Source organism: Corticium candelabrum, chromosome 17 (assembly GCF_963422355.1).
Source record: "Corticium candelabrum chromosome 17, ooCorCand1.1, whole genome shotgun sequence".
Lineage (NCBI taxonomy): Eukaryota > Metazoa > Porifera > Homoscleromorpha > Homosclerophorida > Plakinidae > Corticium > Corticium candelabrum.
The window spans coordinates 6,502,015-6,522,286 of NC_085101.1; the positions used below are offsets into that span (position 1 = coordinate 6,502,015).

At 40.0% G+C, this 20,272-nt stretch overlaps 2 protein-coding genes across 2 annotated transcripts; one reads left to right on the top strand and one right to left on the bottom strand.

The window, feature by feature from the left end:
- The first annotated feature begins 190 nt into the window (after positions 1-190).
- Positions 191-7,692, top strand: LOC134192789 (COMM domain-containing protein 3-like). The gene is made up of 7 exons (XM_062661547.1): positions 191-470; positions 574-637; positions 6,583-6,617; positions 6,856-6,916; positions 6,980-7,036; positions 7,093-7,152; positions 7,506-7,692. The coding sequence occupies exons 1-7, from the start codon at positions 208-210 to the stop codon at positions 7,563-7,565; spliced, it is 600 nt and encodes a 199-aa protein (XP_062517531.1). The 5' UTR covers positions 191-207; the 3' UTR covers positions 7,566-7,692.
- Positions 7,574-19,990, bottom strand: LOC134192788 (coiled-coil domain-containing protein 93-like). Its single transcript, XM_062661546.1, has 21 exons — positions 19,857-19,990; positions 19,673-19,786; positions 18,141-18,235; positions 16,157-16,268; positions 15,990-16,088; positions 13,360-13,416; positions 13,162-13,296; positions 13,013-13,105; positions 12,906-12,956; positions 12,354-12,437; positions 12,182-12,289; positions 12,065-12,127; positions 10,744-10,817; positions 10,610-10,691; positions 10,465-10,539; positions 10,233-10,413; positions 8,490-8,572; positions 8,116-8,153; positions 7,974-8,058; positions 7,799-7,912; positions 7,574-7,726 (listed from the first exon to the last, which is right to left on the bottom strand). Exons 1-21 carry the CDS (start codon positions 19,920-19,922, stop codon positions 7,664-7,666), a joined length of 1,872 nt encoding a protein of 623 aa, XP_062517530.1. The 5' UTR covers positions 19,923-19,990; the 3' UTR covers positions 7,574-7,663.
- Positions 19,991-20,272: the final 282 nt, after the last annotated feature.

Sequence of the window (20,272 nt, forward strand, 5' to 3'; positions counted from 1 at the left end):
GCAAGGGCTAGGGAGTTACCATCACGTGCTGAATATTCCTTGTTGCCATACGAACACAACAGTAGTCGCGTGAGAATATGGAAACAGCTCACGCAACCGTTGTTGCCATACGAACACAACAGTAGTCGCGTGAGAATATGCACGGACAGGTCACGCAACCGAGTAGCTAGTTACGTAATTTGTCACGTGACTATAATAGCGGAGCAAATGGATTTGTCACCATTCGTTGTCTCTGCTCTGCAAGCGGCAGGAGACGAGTCCTTGATTTCTCATGACTCATTTACTGCTCTACTTGAGTTATGTCTTAGCGTTGTTATCAACAAGGGCTGTGATATGAACATCGATGTTTGCGATATTGACTCAAGCAAATTTGGAAGTTGCGATATCGCTCTGCTGAAGCAGTGTTATTCTGCTCTAATGACTTTGATAGTAGAAGCTGTAAGAGTGGATGCTAGTGCATCATCTCTGACGTACGTCAACTGCGTAGATTGCATGGTTATTTGTTGACTTCTTGTTAGACTGTACTAGAGCTTTGAAGGGATCTGCATGTACTCGTACTTCTTGTTTGAACAGAAATATTCTTGAAGACTGCAAAATGGCATCAGTCAGAATAGGAACTTTCAACCAGCTGTTCTTGGTAAGAATGAACTGTAACTGGTAATGTACTTGACACGCATGGTGTATTTTGTGACATGTGTCGACATAACTTCTACCTACCGTATTTCCCCAAATAGTACTCCCTGTTTCAGAGCTATGAAAATAGTGTGGAGCACTATTTTCGGAAATGCGGTAGTAGCTTCAAGCAATAATTGTTGGTGTTGTGAGAGGGTGTGATCGAGTGAGCTAGTGCTCCTCAAATTTGAAGTACTATGGTAATCCTAGTTATTGCTATCAACACTATTACAGTGTACTAAGGTGTAGCATAGCTTGTGCGTGCTAGGACTAAATTTTGGCAACACTAAAAACTACAGTTATACCCCGTTTACACTGGCTGTCGAAAACAGTTCTAAGAATTTTAGAATAGTTTCCAGTAGCAGTGTATATTTCTGTCGTGTTCTGTTCCAGAACAGAACCCAAAGAAGAGAGTTTCAGAACCTCCTCAGAATAGTTCCAGGTGCAGTGTAAACTCTCCCGCATCCCAGAACAGTGCCGACACAAGCACATTTCTTTTTGCAGACTCTCGGATATCACTATGGCGGCATGGAAGGATCACAAGATGCTGAAACTGATCGAATTGTGGGGGAGATGCGATTCGACGGCTCTTTGTTTGAGTCTAGTCATAGGCAAAAGACATGGAGGCTGCTGGCTACACTAGAAATCAGAATTTCTTTGAAACTCTGTTGCTTCTTTTTGGTTACTTGAAGGTGAACAAGTAATAGTTGAAGAGCAGTGACTCGAGACATAGTAACGTGCGTAATGTAATCGATCACATGACGGCTATAACAAGAAGCTTATGTTATGTCTTGCTCTCCTAAAGGCCTAGGAGTTCAAGGACATCGAGCTATCAGAACGGAAAGCTGGCTGAAGTGTAAATGGGGACCAGAAAAGCTCCCAGAACAATTCCCAGAACTGTTTCAAAGAACTGCTCCTAGTGTAAACGGGACATTAATTATAACATTACAGGTTTGTGTGATGCATGTGGAGTTTTCATCAGATATAGTATACTGTTTTAAGTGTCTCTCTCAAAGTGTTTGTCAAGGATCAATTTTTTAAAATGAGAAGTCATAAAATTCATACTTATTGTTTCTAGAAAATTAACTATGCATTCAGTCAGATACACAGCGTATCAGACAGTAACAAGTTGGCTAATCTGAATTGTGTGCAAATCTGTATGTAATCATTTCTATACAAAGGAAGATTACCTACAAAACAACAGAAGCCTATTATTGATATATTGTCAGCTGTGAAATTGTAATGATAGGGAGATGAATCATCTAAGAATAGCTTGGAATGATGCAATCAGAAGAATTTGCAATGTTCCTTGAAGATGTCATGTTGACACTATCCTGATATCAACTGGTTTTCTTCCTTTGAATGATATTATAAGGAAACGAAACTTTAATTTTGTGCTTCATTGCTTCAGTCTGGAAATCATGTAGTTGGCTATTTAGCGTCTCTGTTAAACAGACCAACTAGATCGTCTTCAGGGGTGCTCCCAAGATTTTGTAAGGCACTGTGCAATATAACCATGGCCATCCTACAATTTTGGCCCCGCCCATTCCAATGTTTTCATGGAGGCACTGACTCCCACGAAAGCTTTGATGCAGGTTTGCTTACACTGAGATGCCACAAACTGTTGTCATGGAATACTCAGGCACAAAAGGAACAAAGTGGTTTGTTTTTGAAGAAAGTTTCTCTCTGTCTTAGTTCACTGTGCTTGACCACATGATAGCTATATTGAGATAAGCCTTATAGCCTGTGGAAAATTTCCAGACCTTAAGAAACTGAGAACCTAGGGCCAGATAGCTACAGAACTTTGTTTGTTACCATCAAATACTGATCTAAATAGTGGGCAGTGCTGACAACTACTGTTGATCTTTGAGTACTTATATTACAATTAAGTTCATACCATATGGCAGTGTTTGTCCTAATTGGTCTTATCTTCAAACCAAGCACTACTTGTTAGGCTCTCATCAAACAACTTCCCACGTTTCAAAATACAAATACAAGTCAATTTGTCTTCATAGCTAATCACTGCCTACTCATGCAGCAAGGCATGGCAGGCCTGTAGTACCATGTGGAAGCCAAGGCATAGCGGAGTGCCGTGTCTTTGTATGCTGGGGACAACCCTGATCTTTCTTGAATGCTTGCAGGAGTTATGAATTGCTAAATTTATTGAGAGACTTGTCAAGGCATTCTAGTCAACAGAGCTGTCAGAAATCATTTTGCAACGTCTGTTGGTTGTCTAGAAAATTTTTGATGTCCCGTCGCTGGCGTAGCTTTTGATTGGTTAAAGACTCCATCACTTTAGTAGAATCGTTCTTAGAGAATAATCAATTGCATTCATTTGACTGACCCTTGATAGATAATCTGTACTTCTTGTTATTGTCTATTGTTTTTTGTTTTGTTTTGTATGTCCATGCTTTAATATTGTCGTCTGTAGCTGTGTAGTGCACCAGATTTTTGTGTGCGATGTAATAATAATAACTAGTAATTGAAGCTGTGTTTACACCGTCGCTTCTACAGCTATGAGCCTTCAAAATCCTGAACACCACGTACACTAGGATGAGTGTTGTCGCAAAGAATTACGAATATACACGCTATTTTCTTTCTAGATGTGGTACCTGTAAAATGTATTTAAAATCCTACCTAGCGACTATTGTTTTGCATGACCGCGAAGTCCGTAAATAGTCTGTAGTCTTAAGTAGAGTCATTATATATGAGTTCACGGTCACCGTAATGCCTGCAATCTATATCGAATTGGCTAGTCATTGATCGCCGTGTGGACTACACAGAAACATGTACACTGCTGGACTCACCTGCTGGTTGGTGGACGCCCAGATGGGGTAAAGACTCTACTTGCTCATCATGGAGCTGCATAACGACACAATAATAATAGTGGTTAGAGTTCTGGTTATCTGACCATGATGACCTGGATTCAATCCCGGGTAGTGACAGCAATCTTATGAAACGAGTCTGTTGGTTCTTTCTCACTGTCTATTTGGCTATGTCTGTGAGAGTAGACTTGTTTCCGTCGAGGGGAGTTTCTGTGATGTCTACTGGGCATGCTGTTCAGAGCTGTCGAAATCTTCGTAGCGCGCGCAGTCAATAATCGATAAGGTAGTTACTAGCGTCACATGGATTACACGGAAACATGTACCTCTCTGGGACTTACCTGCTGGGTTGGTGGGTGTCCATTTGAGGGTAAAGACTTACCCTACCTAGAGGGTGATGACGACACAAGTCGCTATAGCCTAGTGGTTAGAGTTCTGGTTATCTGACCATGATGGCCTGGGTTCAATTCCGGGTGGCAACAGCAATATAATGAAACGAATCTGTTGTTTCTTTCTCACTGTCTATTTGGTTTTGTCTGTGAGAGTAGACTTTTTTCCGTCGATGGGGAGTTTTTGTGATCTAGCGTGGAGACTGTTGTCAATGAGGATCAGTGCTTTTCTTGTAGTCATTCATATCTACTGGTCGTGCTGTTCAGAGCTGGCGAAATCTCCGTAGTGCATGCAATCAATATTCAATATGCCAGTTACTAGCGCCATATGGATTACACAGAAACATGTACCTCTCTGGGACTTGGTGGGTGCCTAGTTGAAGGTAAAGACCCACCTACCCTACTGAGATGACGACATAATGGTGCCATTCATTGGAGGACCACGGACCTGCAGCAGCTTGACAGACGGAAACTTCTCTCTATGCATGGTGTCCACCATCCTGCAACAGATGTTGACCGGCTGTACGCTCCGTGCACCGAGGGCGGTTGAGGGTTACAACAGATCGAGTCGACGTATCAGTCTTGTTTTGTGGGGCTGACTGTTACTTTAGTAAACAGCTTTGATCTCTTTATGCAAATGCTACAAAGTATGATGCTAGGAGGTTCTCTCATTTGATCCGTTGCATGGCTCGTCAGTTTACTGCACAGCTGCAGGGGAGTCTCTCTAAGGACAACAAGTTGCAGAGCCTGCATGGAAGTGGGACCATCCTGTGTGATGGTGTCTTCAAGCAAGCGCCTCAGGCAGATGCAAAACATTTCCACACGTGCAGCAGCTCTCTTCGTGTACAGTCCTGGAGCAGAAAACCTATGCATGGTCAGTATTACCGTCTCACTGAAAAAACCACCTGTGGACATGAAACACCTACAGATGGCTGAAGTCATCAAATCTTTCTGCTGCAACTGAGGGACTGGTTGTTGTAGCCTCGAATTTCTAGACCAGAGTGCGCGCGAACTCTAGTCTGGACCAAAACGCTACTAAAATGATTTCGGAAGTACTTATCAAAAGCAATGCTAAATGGTAGTCTAACAGCGTAGGATCGTTATACCTAGATCAACATATCCATATCATTTGTAAATGCCATGAGATCTCACGAACAAAGAAGTGACGTCTGCAGTGTTTGCGGCACTATCTTGGTGGACGGCATGAAACGACAATGCTTTGATTCTTCGGCAGACTGCTAGCTAGTCTAACCGCTCGACCAATTGTCAAAGGTGATGGTCTAGCGACGCTCCTGTGCATGTCCTCTCACCGCAAGCTTGAAATTATTGAAGAACTGAAGCTGAAACTAAAACTAAGATGTGTGTGCACCAGAGTCTTCATCGCGGCTCTGGCGTGCACTTAGCCGCCCAGGAGGATTTCACACACGCACAATCAGTGTTAGTGCACTTAGCATAACCAATTATTGCTAAACCAATCAGAATTTACAACCGACATACTGGTTGTAAGGAGCTGATTGGCTTAGAAGGCTATTTCCGAAATCATTTTAGTATCAACTTGGTCCAGACTAGAGTTCGCGCTTCGCACACTCTCTGGTCTGGAAGTTCGAGGCTATGGTTGTTACTGCTCAGGACCAAGCTCTTCGGACTCGGTATTTATTATGAGTGCAACATTTTGCATCGAGATGTCAGTCCCACTTGCCTCTTGTGCAATGTAGGCCTGGAAACACATTGTGGCCGGCTGTAGTACATTGGCACCGATAGACTACACTGATTGACTCAATTAGATGGCCTCCATTATCCACTGGAACATTTGTCGTCATTTTGGGTTCCAGTGGAAAGCAGATGGTATCGGCATTGTCGTGATAGGCTTGTGGAGACGGATGACATCACTAGGATGTGGGATACAGCCATCTCTACTGCTAGGAAGATCGGCGCCAATCGTCCTGACACCTGTTTCAGAAATAAGAAGACAAACACTTGTCTTTTTATTGATATCAGCTGTCCTGCTGATAAACAGGCTGAGAAGTTGACAAAATTCAGTGACTGGCGGGTGGATGTAAGCCGCATGTAGCAGTGTTGGACACTGGTTGTTCTAGTGGTGTTGAGAGTGTTGAGCACAGTGCACGCAGGTATTGCACAATGACTGGACATTATTTCAGGTCATCACAACCTGCAGCACTCACAGGAACAGTGCTTCTTGGATCCAGTCGGATCCTGCGTATAGTCATGTCTTCTGTTTAGACAGCCATGATGGTCTAAGCACCCCTGAGGCAGGGTTTGTCTCCGGTGCTTACAAGAGACCTTATGAACCAGACTGATCTGGTTGAGCACAGCGTGACGTTCAGCAGTTTCCTGGTAGTCATTGATATCCAATGGGTGTGCAGTTCTGAGTTTGCGGTCGCTGTAACGCCTGCAGTCTATATCAAATTGGTTTGTCATTGATCGCTGTGTGGACTACACAGAAATATGTACTCACCTGTCGGGTTGGCAGGTGCCCAGATGGGGGTAAAGAACCCACTTGCCCATCATGGAAGGGTATAACGACACATATGGGTATATAGCTACCAACACATCTCAACTAAATGTGTGTAGTAATGATTGTCAGGTTGTATAGCTTAAACGTTTTTTGTGGCAAACATACACAGCAGTTACATTGTACATGTCTATGTTAGTTGTCCTCATATGTTTTTGTGTTTTAGAAACAGAAACATGAGGTGAGAGCTGTTCTAGGAAGGTAATCTACAGTTGTTAGCGGTTATGGAATGATGTGTGTGTGTGTGTGTGTGTGTGTGTGTGTGTGTGTGTGTGTGTGTGTGTGTGTGTGTGTGTGTGTGTGTGTGTGTGTGTGTGTGTTGTGCACGCGCACACGTGCACCTGTCCATCACCATGGTTGGTGGATATGTCATCATGTGTATGATATGTGTAAGCGATTCTAGTTGCAGCTAACATGTTCTTCATATTATTGTGTTTAGCACAAGGAATACTGCACCGCATGTGGTAGATGTTAACTGGCGTCTTGACTACTGTATGAAGGTATCCAAATCCAATAATCCGACATGATGCAAGATTGAGGGAATGACTGATGGCTCTTTGCAGGATAATCAGCTGGAGAGGGTTAACAAGCCTGTGTATGTCATTAATCTAATGACAGAGGTTGACTCACTAGTGGATGTCGTAATTTCTACATTAGCATGTTGCATTGTTTGTAGGAACTTGGATCACAGAAGCAGGAGAAGGTGCAGTTTGCCTGTACGACAGAGCAACTGCAGGTTTGTTTTTGAACAATGAAGTGAATTCAGTTTTCGACATCAGTTGCTCATGGCACCTAGACTTTCCTACCCAATTGTTTTCATGGTGACTTGGTTTATTTCAACATGTCTTGCGATGCATACATGAAAATACGTACTGTCTGACTTTACCTGAATAGTTATAATATAATGAATAACGGTATAAGAATTCAAGGGTTACTAGTAAGTAGTCAAGAAACTGTACATGTTGAAGATAAAACAGGGGGTTCCCTGTATTAAAACAGTCGGCACAAGTCAAAGTTGGACCATTCCAGGCATTTAATCTGTGTTGGTTTGTGTTGTGATTGTGAAGACAAATAGTTGTGGTGTTACAGGATTTTGTTGGCAAATTGAAAGATGCATCACGAAGTCTTGAAAAAGCAAGTGTGCTGTAGACACGCGATCAACAGACATAGCAATGAATTATATGTAGCTTACAAAACAGAAACAAGGTTTAACAATAATTGTCAAGATTGTGTGAATGTTCTTTGCACTATTTTGTGCTTGTTTGACGTGCTTTCAGTTTTGCCACCAACATCTCATTTTTGCTGCATTCCTACAGAGAACACAGCAGGTAGCAGAGCTGATGAACAGTTGCAACCATAGTCTTTGCAAGAAGAACACATACCTCTTGGAAGTCTCTCACCATCTTGTAGTATTGTCGTTGCTGCTGTTGTAGCTGTGTATAGGAGTCTTGCAATTCATCTCGCCTTGCTCTTTCCTTCACTTTTCTTTCTTCAACCTTCCATTACCACAAACCAACACTGAAATTCCATTTCTTGTTCAACAGCAGCATAACGTACTTTAGCTTTGTTTTGTTTAATTCCCTCCACAATCACTTCAAATTGCTTGAGAAACTGCTCCTTATTGGCAGCAGATGACATAGCACTATGAAACACGTCACATGATTAAGAGCATGAGTATCAGGAGATACAGCAAGTTTACGTGTGGAAGTTGTCGTGAATTGAGTTCAGCAAACTAACCTATAAACCAAATAATTTTAGAATCTAACTTAACTTAATCTTTTTATTTTAAAATTCAAACAATAAATATAGAAACGAGTAACAGGAAGGAAACTGCCAGAGTGGATTATATAATAGATGGCTCAACCAGATGAGAGGAGCCTCATTGACACTGCATGCTAGTGTATGAAAAAGTGTACTCAATTGTCATTCAGCCAGTTATGTCTGTATGACCAGTATGTGGTCCAATTAGCTTGTTTGTAGAATTTGGCCTATTCTACGTAGGTTTCCTATATGTACGCTGTACTACAAAATTTACCAGCCTATTTTATCTACATAAAATGTGCACAGATTTACTTCTTTCTGTAAGTAGAGCTTTTTGTCATCCAAGGTATTATACAAAGTGTAGAACTTCTTGGTTTCAGTCAGTGTTGCAGCCACTAAATCAGAACACAGAGTCAATCAAACAACATGGTACAAAAGAGAGAAAGAGAGAGTGTGCATTTATACTGACTGACACCTGTTTGGTGCAGCATTGAGGGCAGGATCAAACTTTATTAAGATTTAAAGAGTAACGTATAAACCATATACAAGCTCCAAAGACATCATGACTTCAGTGAGGGCAGTGCATTTGTGATGTCATGTGTCTTTCTTTTGGCTATTTGGGATAGTCAACGTGTGTTACCACATGAGTTTCTAATTAAGCACAATTCAAGGCCTAATTATAGTAATGTTGATTGACATTGTGTGGGTAAGCGTTCTAAACTAAAGTCCATTAGAAGCTTGTCATTTGAATGACATAAACTTTCAGCCCAAAATGCCAGATGGTGCACAGTGATGGTAAACAGTTACTTGCCAAGAGTAAAGTACAACTTGTGCAACCTTTTACAAGCGACTGGCAAGCCTTCTTGCTGAAAAATATAGAGAACTACAGCAAAATGATGCAACTGATTCGATGCCGTCTGAGCTTTGCCTTGCTTTGATCATCTATCCTTTGCATTCGTGGTACTAGATGTTCTATATATAAACCTGTCAATCTTGACTTATTAGGACTTGTCGACAGTGACGCCCACCTAAACGAATAGGTGGCGACTATAGTTAATATGGTTAGTGTTGTCATTGTTTGTTTGTTTTGCTGCACTTGGGTGTTTTTTTCATGTTTTAGAAATAGAACTACCATTACTAGTATTTAGTTTTTTGAAATGTATCGTACTATGATTTATTCAAATATACTACTACTACTACAACTTGTCAGCGACTACTACTACTACTATATAGATACAGTAGCATTGAAGCCAACTACAAGAAATATGAACAAGAAAAAATGAAAATATGAAGAACGAATTTGACAGATAGAACATGTGTCTTTTACACCTATAGTATTCTCATGCACAGGAGGCTGCAGTAAGCTTATACAAACACCTTCTTGAAACATCTGGCATGAATGTTGGCTGAAAAGCTTCACTTCACATACAATATGACAATCAACTGGCTACGATGCAGAATCTGTTATGCTCTTTACTATTAGATCTGCTGTCATGTGCTTGAGAGGATCGATGCAGAACGAAGAACAGAGTTTACAACTACTGTATAAGGAGGCATTGAGAAAGCAGTGGCCAATGTCTGCATAGCTCACTAAACTCATTTTAGTAACTTTTTTTTCTAACAATATAGTCTTCTCTAAGACTCTTTAGTTAGTTATTAATATTGCATTGTATATGTAGTAGATGTTACTATCACAAACACTCTAGTTTTAGTGCTTACTGTTTCATTGCAAATGTAGCAGTATGGCATAGTGCAAATCTATTCAAATGTATGTTGTTTGGAACTACTATATAGATAGTTAAGTATAAGCAGACTTGTGTAATGACTTTGCAAATCTCCAATTCATTAATAATAAAGTAATTTTATAGTAAATAAATTAATGTAGAAATAGTGTACAAATTCATAGCCTAAAACAGAGTACGCAAACAGGGGACATACTAGAAATATAGACAGAGATACAACGAATATACACTTAGAATATACACTTAGATCCAAGACATTGTTTGAACAGTGAATCAAGAAGTAGGCATAAACTGTATCTTTGTATCAACTTACTTTGATTAAACAGTTCAATAAATCTTCTTTGGTATTGGTTTAGTTCTGTTCGTGATGGTACTTCATCAATCTTGCGCTGCAGAAGTGCAATCTCTCTGTTTCTTCTTGCAAGTAGAAGCCTTATTTTCTGAAATTTGGCTCTGTCTACTTCATACTGACTGCTTATCATCTCCAACCGTTGCTAGTAAAAGATAACAGCAAACCTAACAGTAAAATCATTTGTCCAACTAACCCTTTCTTCTGGATCTCCAAAGTCATCACCAGACTCTAACCTCTGAATTTCTTTTTGCAACCTACTCATCTCTTCCTATTACAATTCAACAAAAGTTAACATTAGCTCTTTAGACCAGTTAAGTACTTGGACTAATGAAATTTACCTTGCAATGAGCCTTAAAATGCTTTTCTTGTTGTTTTAGACTTTCATTCATAGCTACTAAATTCCTCAATTGTTGTAGCACCCTAGCAGTTATTAGCTCTAAATTAAGAAAAAATATGGCAAATCTGATTTTACTCTCTGTTCTCATCTGTTTCCATTGCATTCAATTGCTTCATTTCAGTGGCAATTTGTTCGCTGTAGTCACGAGCCTAAAGTAAAAACAAACAAATAATTTAATGATCACACAGGTGTGACCATCAATTTTCTTCCTTGCAAATGCTTTACCAACACTACACCTCACATTGCATTTTTACTACACTGTATGTCAATGCTTGACAAGAGTAGTTTAAATGATCAATAACTTTATAACTTCAAAAAATCATATGTCTAACCGAAGTCAGGTTTGCTAGCATTTATTCAACTAGGGGTTGATGCTAAATATTAGTTAAAATGGAAAACATTGCTGGGGCAAGCATGGCTGCTTCAAATCAAGCTACAAGTATTTCATTCACAGTCAGACGTCGACGAGAGTTAGGATATTGCAGAGAACACGCACATATAGGTATAGCGCTAATGTAAATTTTTAGTTAAAGCGACATGTGCTCACATTCAGTTGCATTTTTGACCGCAGTTCGTTGTCAAGCCATCTCTAGGAGCTTGAGCCTGTTTTTACATTTTCTTAATACTCCTGTGGGAATGGAGCGCAGCCACCTGGAGAGCTATCCAGGTATTAACTAGGCTTACACCTCCATTATAACATCAGAAATCATCATGTCTGTGATTGGCTCAAAATCAACGTCATTCCCGGCCGGGCCTACCATCACACACATCTCAACACAGTACTGTACACATAGGAAGGGTCTTGCCAAGGCTCGCCCCAATAATAAGTCTTGTACCGTATATTAATCTATGTTTAATCTATTATGAATTTTTAACAGGACTCTAACCCTAGGAAGACATTGGCTGATAGGGTTTCTTGTATAAATATGTACATACCATATGCATACAAGGAGACGCCTCTTATTAGAACATTTTGGTACTATGTGCCTTTGTACAGGCTAAGTGTGGTTAGGGAATACAGTAGAAGCTATGGAATTCCCTGGAGGATCGCAGACAAAGGAAAACTTAGCTGATAGTTACAGTTTTGATGAAGTTTGCATTTGTAACTGATACATAAGAGCAGTTGCCACTGAAAATTTATTTGTGGAGAAAGCAACTAAATCAAAATCTGAAATATATGGCTATCAGCGATGTCTTCTTTACCTTTTAGTACCAAATATTCTAATAAGAGCCCTGAACTTGGATTCGAGGTATTACGGTAATGGCAAACCATAGCACCATAATAACAAAGAAGTGAACCTTGCTGTGACAAACTTCTTCACTGCTAGCAGTTAGGTTTGTTTGCTTAATTAGTTCATATTTAATAGTATGCATAACCATTTACAATTCTTCTTACCTCTTGTAGCCTTTTTTTGCCTTCTTTGTACAACTTCTGCATTTTTTCATGTTGAATAGAAACCTTCACATAAATGAATTGTCATGGTTTGAACAAAATGAGTTCAAACATTCAAACTTCAGCAAGGCGTTTTTCATAATTGGTAATCTGTTTGTCCAAAGAACTGACCATACGGGAATGTGCCTGACTGCCAGTTGAAATGTCTGCTTCATCCAATTCAGCTCTCTTTGTGCCAAAACATGGCTTTAATTACCACAATGACATCCCTGCAACTGCTTAACTATATAACCTTGCTTTCATATTCAGATGCCATAAGCTGAATTTGGTCTGACTGTTGACCAACAATGGATGCCACTGCTTTCGATGAGAGCCTCTATTTGATTCATTCAAACAACAATGAATAGTCTTGAAATAACACAAAACGTAAACATTTTACATGTGCGAGCATAAGTGCAGGTGCATGCAAACCCCCAAACGATAAAAACAAATGGCTTTATGATATCTCTGTGGACAAAGACACCACTTCCATACATGACAGCACATTACTGTTAACTTTAACTTGAGTTCCAGCTGCATGTCAACACTTACAAATTGCTGAGAAAATTGAAAGATATCGTTCTTGCTGCTTGCAATGCCTTGCTTTTCATTACAAAGAAATTTACGTATTAAATTTATGTATGCGTGCATGTTCTCCGTGATGACAAATCACTGTGTCTTGGGTCTGTCTGTTCTTACTGAGGCTCGTTCCAACAATGCTTTGCATTTTTAAATAGTATAACGGTTTTAGTGCAGTGACAATTAAAGTACCAATTGTTTTAATCAACAAATAAATATTACAAACCTCATCTCCTTCCATGACTGCCATTCCACTCATCAGACTTGCAATACGCCTCTGATCACAATTCACATACAAAACAAAGCACTTAAAATTATGTCCACTTAGTCCACCTCTTCAGCTGCTTGTTCATTATGGTCATCACTAACAGTTCTTCCTGCAAGTCCAGCTGCCAGTGCCTTCTTCTTAGCAGCTGTTTCAGTATCCTAACCCAATTTCAAACTAAGGCTGTCTGTCAACAATAGTCATGCATATTAATTACCTTATCACTGGGCGGCTGCCTTCCAATTCCATAACGACGCCCATACTCTAAGAGTGTGCTATGAATTTGTATTTCTTCATCATTATCATCAGTGGCTGAAGGTCGTTTGTATTTCCGTTGAGGTTTGTAAGCCAACTGCAGACACACCTATTAGCTATTCACAACTAACGCAGCATTACAGTTACTTAATAACGCTACCTGAACAACTCCCACTGCTAACGCTGCCTTTTTCAACTTAGCAATAAATTCCTCATCCTAAATACCAATTCAGCAAAGACATATTCATCAATGATTCATTACATCTGTCACTGTTAGCAAGTTAAAGGACAACAACAGAGGGTTGCAGGTGTAGGCGTGACACAAGGTTCTTTTGATTCCACATATTAGCCGCCATGTTGGTGTACCAGTGCTGCATACCTTGGAGTTGTCAAGACAGTTTTTCACTATCTGAAGGCAGATGTAGCTGATTCAACTCTCCGTTTGCTGTAGACTACCATCCTCACATGCTGATGATACACAGTGAACATTCCAATTTTGTAATCAAAGTATATTATCTTGCTAGAAATGATTCAGAAGTGATCTGCCATATAGTATCAGTGATTTTCCTACCCCCTTCAAACATGCGTTCTCATCTTGCGCATATTTGGCCCCACCCCTAAAAAGGCATGGCCTAAGTCGGAGATGTGATACAGTAGTAAACGTTTTCTATGGTGAATGTAATTGTAATGTATGTATCAACCAAACTTGTAGACAGGTTTCATTATTAAACCAAAATTCAAACAAAGGTCTATACTAATAATAACACTTTGTGACTATGCTCATCACGTTATATTATAGTCATACAAATTACGTCTAGATGCTGTCCAAGTATTATAGGCAAATACTTTTTACTATATATAGTCTATATCAAGCAAACATGAGGGCATGTTTTACTAGTTTAATATAATTATTAACCAAACTTGTGCAAACAAACTTTTACTAACAGTCTGTAATTATGTTTATCATGTTATGTGGCAGTGAGTGCCTATAACACTTTGTGCCCAGAGTGCTGTTCAAGTAACCATCTAGCTTTGTGCTCTTTCCACTTGCAAAATGCACGCTCAAAATTAAACTGATACATAGGTGGTCCTTCTAGTAAAATGCACGTCAAGCAGTCAATTTTCTCTTCAGACAAATGGTTCCGTAGTTTGTCATAATAGGATTGCTGACAAGAGAATCCTCCTTCACAGCCAGCATTTGTTACTGGTATGACAAGTACATCTGTCAACAGTTACTGGAGCAAACGCTAGAGGCAAAGTCAGTTTAGCAGTACCTAAACAGAACACGCCTGTTGGTAACCTACAGTCTACCCTATTGGAAAGTGATCATGAGTTATGAGATAGAAGTCACACCAGGTGTGCTCACTAGAGGTTGTACATGTTACATCATTTAATTTAAATGGTTCCAGTTGCTTTCTGTATCATAGGTCTTACAAGATAATTAGATAATGGTCATAGCTCCACCCCTTGTATCTGAATCCTCTGTTTCCTTTGTAGGAAGGGCTTAGTTAACCTACTAAACAAAAATGCCAGGCTCTGCTATACCAAGATCATCGGGAAGGTCCAAAAGGCAGCAGAAATATTGCAGATTTCGAAGTTCAACCTCATGGGGAATAGTCTAAACCTGCTGGTGTAATGGGTTTTAGTAGACAAGAATGCACTTAATAGGATGCGTCCCGCTGTCTGAAATCTGCGTCCCAACCTCCTCAAATGCATCCCAGGATGCATCAAATGTATTGTAGAAAAATCACTGACTACATTGAGCATGCTTCTACTTTGTGCTACCTGAAGGCTCGAAAAGGCATGCTTGGCTCAATAAGATTTGTGAGTCGTGAAAGTCCGTTTTCAAAAGAAATATAAAATTTGTATTGTGTAAATGGATATCATCATGCAAAGCAGCTGGAAATCGTCTGCAAAGCAACCCCACTATGAAAATGAGCACATTGAAATCGTAATTCATGTGTTCTTAACAAAAAAATTAGAGGAAGAACATACCATGTGTGTTCAGAGAAAAACCAGCTCTTTCAGCTTGCATTTGCCAACTAAAATCTCTGCTGTTTTGCTTTCAGCTTCTCAAATGTCCTGCAATAACCTTAGTAACCCTGTAATAAGTCACTCTGGCATCCTTTCTATGCCTACAATAGCATGCAACAACGCTACACGACACGTCTGCACTCCATTACAGCTTGCCCACCAATCTGGCATACATCTGGGATTGCATCTGGAATGCTTACTAATGACATCAACTGCAACCCTCGATCTACAGAGACAACTTCACTTAATTAAAGAATAACTGCATCATATGCAATCATGAAAATAAAACTGAGCTCAGAAGATCACCACAGTGTACAGAAACAGAAACAAACAAATGACCAGAAAGGCACACACAATAACGAAGTTACAAATTCAGTTGATGGTCAGAAAATTTCATTAGCAAACAGAGGGGAGTATAATGGGATTGTCTGAGTTGAACATCTAAAAAAGGGCTGGTCAACCGGTAAACACCATCTTTTTATTAATGTATGCAATAGCACTTATGCAAGAAAATCAAACAACTTTTACATGTATTTCAAAAAAAATTATTGATAATCAAGATATTATGGCAAATTGTTTTGGATGCAAGTGCAAATGCACATAACTCACATGATTTCCAAGCCAGCAACAAAAAAGAACAATAAGTTAATTCATTTTAAACATAAAATGTTGAAATTTTGCTATCAGTTTAATTAACTGATTATTTGATATAAAAGTCAACAATCAAATCCCAAAAGCAATTGAACATCTAGTAACCTGTGGTAGTGAGTGTGATTTATTAAATTGTGACTCAGAAAACATCCGAATTGTATCTCCCATCTCCTCTCGTGTCTCAATTGCTCGACGTACTAGCCACTGTCAGTTGCATACAAACACAAGATTTCATTTTACAAAAAATCCCAAAGAAAAATGAACATGCCAACCTGTACAACTGGGTAGATATTAATAAAATCTAGGCCTTGAATTTGGTGAGGTTCAATCCGATGGGGACATTTCATTTGTGGTAAAACAGCTACAATCTTCTCAGTCAGTGCACTACATAAAAACTGACATTGAAAACACTACCCAGTACAAAAGAACACAACCCAACAGGAATTACTTGCTGCAAAAGAAAACAAGACATACTGCATATCATAGAACACAACATCATATACAAGTACACAAACTACATTATCAAACATACTGATTCAATTGCAAAGACATGCAACAGAATGCCTCATTATTGTTAAAATGATCATTGCCACTTTCCTACTGTACATATGCTATCAGTTTTCTTACCTTAGCTGACCTGACTGTATACTTGGATTAATTTTCAATAGTAAACTACTTTCAATAAATAGACAGGCGAGCACAGCAAGACAGACTCTGATAAACAAAATGTTTTATTCTACCTTTCCCATATATAGGGCCATGCCTGTGGCTCTTGCCTATAATGAACAAGCAAAAAAGACAGACAGACACAGACAGCCTAACAAACAAAAAGTGGTCTCTTGCACAGTCCAGTCCCTCTTAATGTCCATGCAAACAACAAGTGGCGAGAGGCAAAGCCCACACCTGAGAAGGGCTAGTTTAAATCTTGTACAAATTTGAAAAATGGATGGAAATGTGTCATGAGCGACATATACTTTAGTTAATTAACCCAAGACGAGCATGTGCTAGAGTTACGGTACACTGGGCCAGTTGGACGGACAGCTTAAGGACTAGCCAGATGTGGGCGGTACAGCACTACTGCATTATCTACTAGGTCCACTGTTAGGGCATGGTTAGGCGTTAGTTCAGTGCTGGAACTAGTACTGACCAGTTATCTGGCTAAATTGACTGGGCAAATCAGATTTGTCCACTGATTTGTCCGGCTAGTGACCAGGTTTGTTCAGCTACAACTATTTTTCTTCATTCTTACTTAACCTTCATTCATTAATTAACCATAATTGTGAACCGCACTAAAGTGCAAACCCTCCGCTTGACTATTGCTTTCTACTGGAGTTGAGATTCGCCCTACTTCTTACTTGTTTGTCAGTAACTGTTCTGTAACTAATTAGACGGAGTCTAAGTGCATTTACCGTTTAGCAGCTCATTAGAGGCATATCAAATCATCTGGTGTTACTAACCGAAACCAGTTGTGTTGTGCTGTTGATCATAGCAATGGTACACGTACGCGTTTCCATTGACAGCAGTAGGGTATCAGCACATACCAGCGTACAAACGATTTGTACCCACTGTATAGACCAATCAGGGTTGTCAAAAACCACGTGACATGATACAACACCTGATAACATACCACCACAGTGAACAGTTTAGTGACCTTGCTAATTGGTTACTTCGTCGATTAGCAGCATTGTTTTTATAAAGTCATACCTGCTTAATGAGTTAAGAACCTTAACAGCAATTGTATGCAGCACAAGCTCACTAAGCCCGGCCCACTATGAACAGAAGACGTGGCAGAACCTGACCATTGTGATGAAGGTAAATGCCAAGTAGCGCCACGCCTTGCATGAAAGACGTCCGGCTAATTTGACCGAACAAATCATGTTTGTCCGGCTAAATACAGATTTTGTCCGACAAACAGCCGATTGCCGAACGTTATTTCCAGCTCTGTAGTTACAGTAAACAGTTAGTGAGCAAACAAATTACAGTCTATAAATATACCCGGGTATAACTGGTGTACTGTACAACTACTAAGCAAGAGAACAAATGAATAGCAGCCAAGGGTTTAGCACTTCAGTGCTTTTTCATTTGTGCAGTAACAGGTGTGAGCCCCAAACTGTTCAAAAGCAATTATGTATTTGAACAGGACCTCTTTGCATGATGAGATCTGACCTTCTCTCCTCATCTGATGTAAGTTAGTTTGCATCCTGGTTTCTTATACAACTCATGGTAATATACAGAATATTACGCATAAACACTTACATCTTCTGGCCAATAGTTGCATTCTCTTGAAACAGTAAATCAATGTCCAAATCAACACTACACGTAACTATGCACCACGTCATTCCACCTACAATCTGAAACAACCCAAACGTTAGCAACAAAATACTGCACGTTGCAAGTACAGACAGATAAGTTCTGTAAGTCACCTAAACTTTTCTAGGTTCTTGTGCAATGCCCCCCCCCCCCGTCTTTCTCGTTTATAATTAGTAAAAATCATTTAATGACTCAGTTGGTAACGGATGCCTTCAGCACAGACTCACTTCAATTAAAATCATGCATTATAGGTTTTAAATTATTATTAAGTCTATTCAAAAGTTGAATTGCTCTCTACATAGGGCGTGTTCGATTGGGCTCTTCTAGCCTCTTCCAGAAGAGTCTGGAAGAGCACGCCCCTCTTCTAACTTCTTCCAAAGCAGAGCTGGTAGAGGTTGGAAGACACTTAGAGGGGCGTGCTCTTCCAACAAGCAGCAGAGTCGGTAGAGTTGGCTCTTTCGACTATAGTGGCAGAACTGTTGGAATAGGGGTGTGCACACAAAGCCTCTTCTGGAAGAGCCCAATTGAACGCGGCCATAGTGTATTATAGTGATAGAGTTAAACAAGAAGAGGACTCTTCAGGCAGCAAAGAAGTCTGTCACCAATTAATCTGACAACTACAGCAAATGTCATCAGATTTTGCCATTAGTGGTGCCTTTCAACTAACACACATACGTGCTACTCTCACATGTTAGAAAATCAAGTTGCCCATGGTCCCTAGCTTTGCTGTTCAACAGAAATCATCATTATAGTTGTACCTCCCACTACCTACATTCACACTCAGACATGACAAACTCTGGTGAGACAAAATTAATGTTCCATGTCCCTCTGGATTAGTAAACTTCCAACTAGTCATTTCAAGCTCAAACTAATTAAGCTACTAACCATTCAAAAAAGACTGGCAAAAAGTTGATCCTTGCCCAGTCTCTTCTAATCTCCACTGTATATACCGACATTCTACAAGACACTACAGAGATTTCTAAACGTAAGGATAGCAGCTAGGATAAATCACACCTATTAGTAGTAGACAGATAGATAGATACATCAAGATCTGAGTGAGAAAAATCGTTCACAAATTATAAAGCTTCAACTACGATTTGAGCAGGCACAGAATTCAGAAAATGCACAGGGGTGACCAAAGTTGATAAAGGCACTGCACAAATGCGCTAGCTGGAAAACGGTACCTATTAGCAATCCTAGAACCATAACCAGAAAACGACAATTTTTTCAGTCATCCACGTAGCATTTAATTAATTAACAATGGAGGGAGGCACCACACCATCCTGTCCTAGTTCCATTCCAGTCTGACATCAAAATTTTACATGAAAATTCAAATGCAGCAATACTATCAGTTTTTGCTAATCTGTAGTTTTGTCATCGTCAGAACTTCCAAAATCCAACATTTTCCTAACTAATCAAATAAAACAGTACAAAATTATGTTGTCGTACATGCATGTAGCCACTAGCAACACTCTCACCTTGTCAAAAGGAGTTAGTCCCTTTATTCGAGCTCTAAAATAGCCAGCAGCTAAGAGAAGTTCGATGGTATCTGCCAGCTTTTTGTTTTGCTCCTGATCCTCACGAGCTTCTCCCTGCAATGGCAGTAAGGGCAGCAATTGCAACACAACTGACACGGACTGTTGGTAGGATTGACGGATTAACCTCCGTGTCATCACCAGACGTGTAGCTGTGCTTCACGTTTGCGAATAACGACTTATGCTGGGCCATGCTCTGCTATCAACCTGACTCCAACGCTTGCAACACCAGTGCACGGACAGCAGCGCGCGCAGTCCTCCTACCCGGATAATACCAAAGTACCCGGAAGCTCATCAGTGCACGTTGATATAAACAATTCAAGAATGCAGCGCGCCTTTCTAAAATTATCTACTAGTTGTACGGTATCCATAGGCGCCTCGCGTAAGTGAGTAACACGTCCAACAGAGTTTTCAGACCGTTTACTGAAACGCCGAGTCCTAGCTAGCTGTCATGGAAGTAAACATGCAAACTTCCTAGTAGTCTAATATTATATTACGTATAAAGGCCTGGTATAGGCAGTCGTCGTTTGCGATCGTGATCAA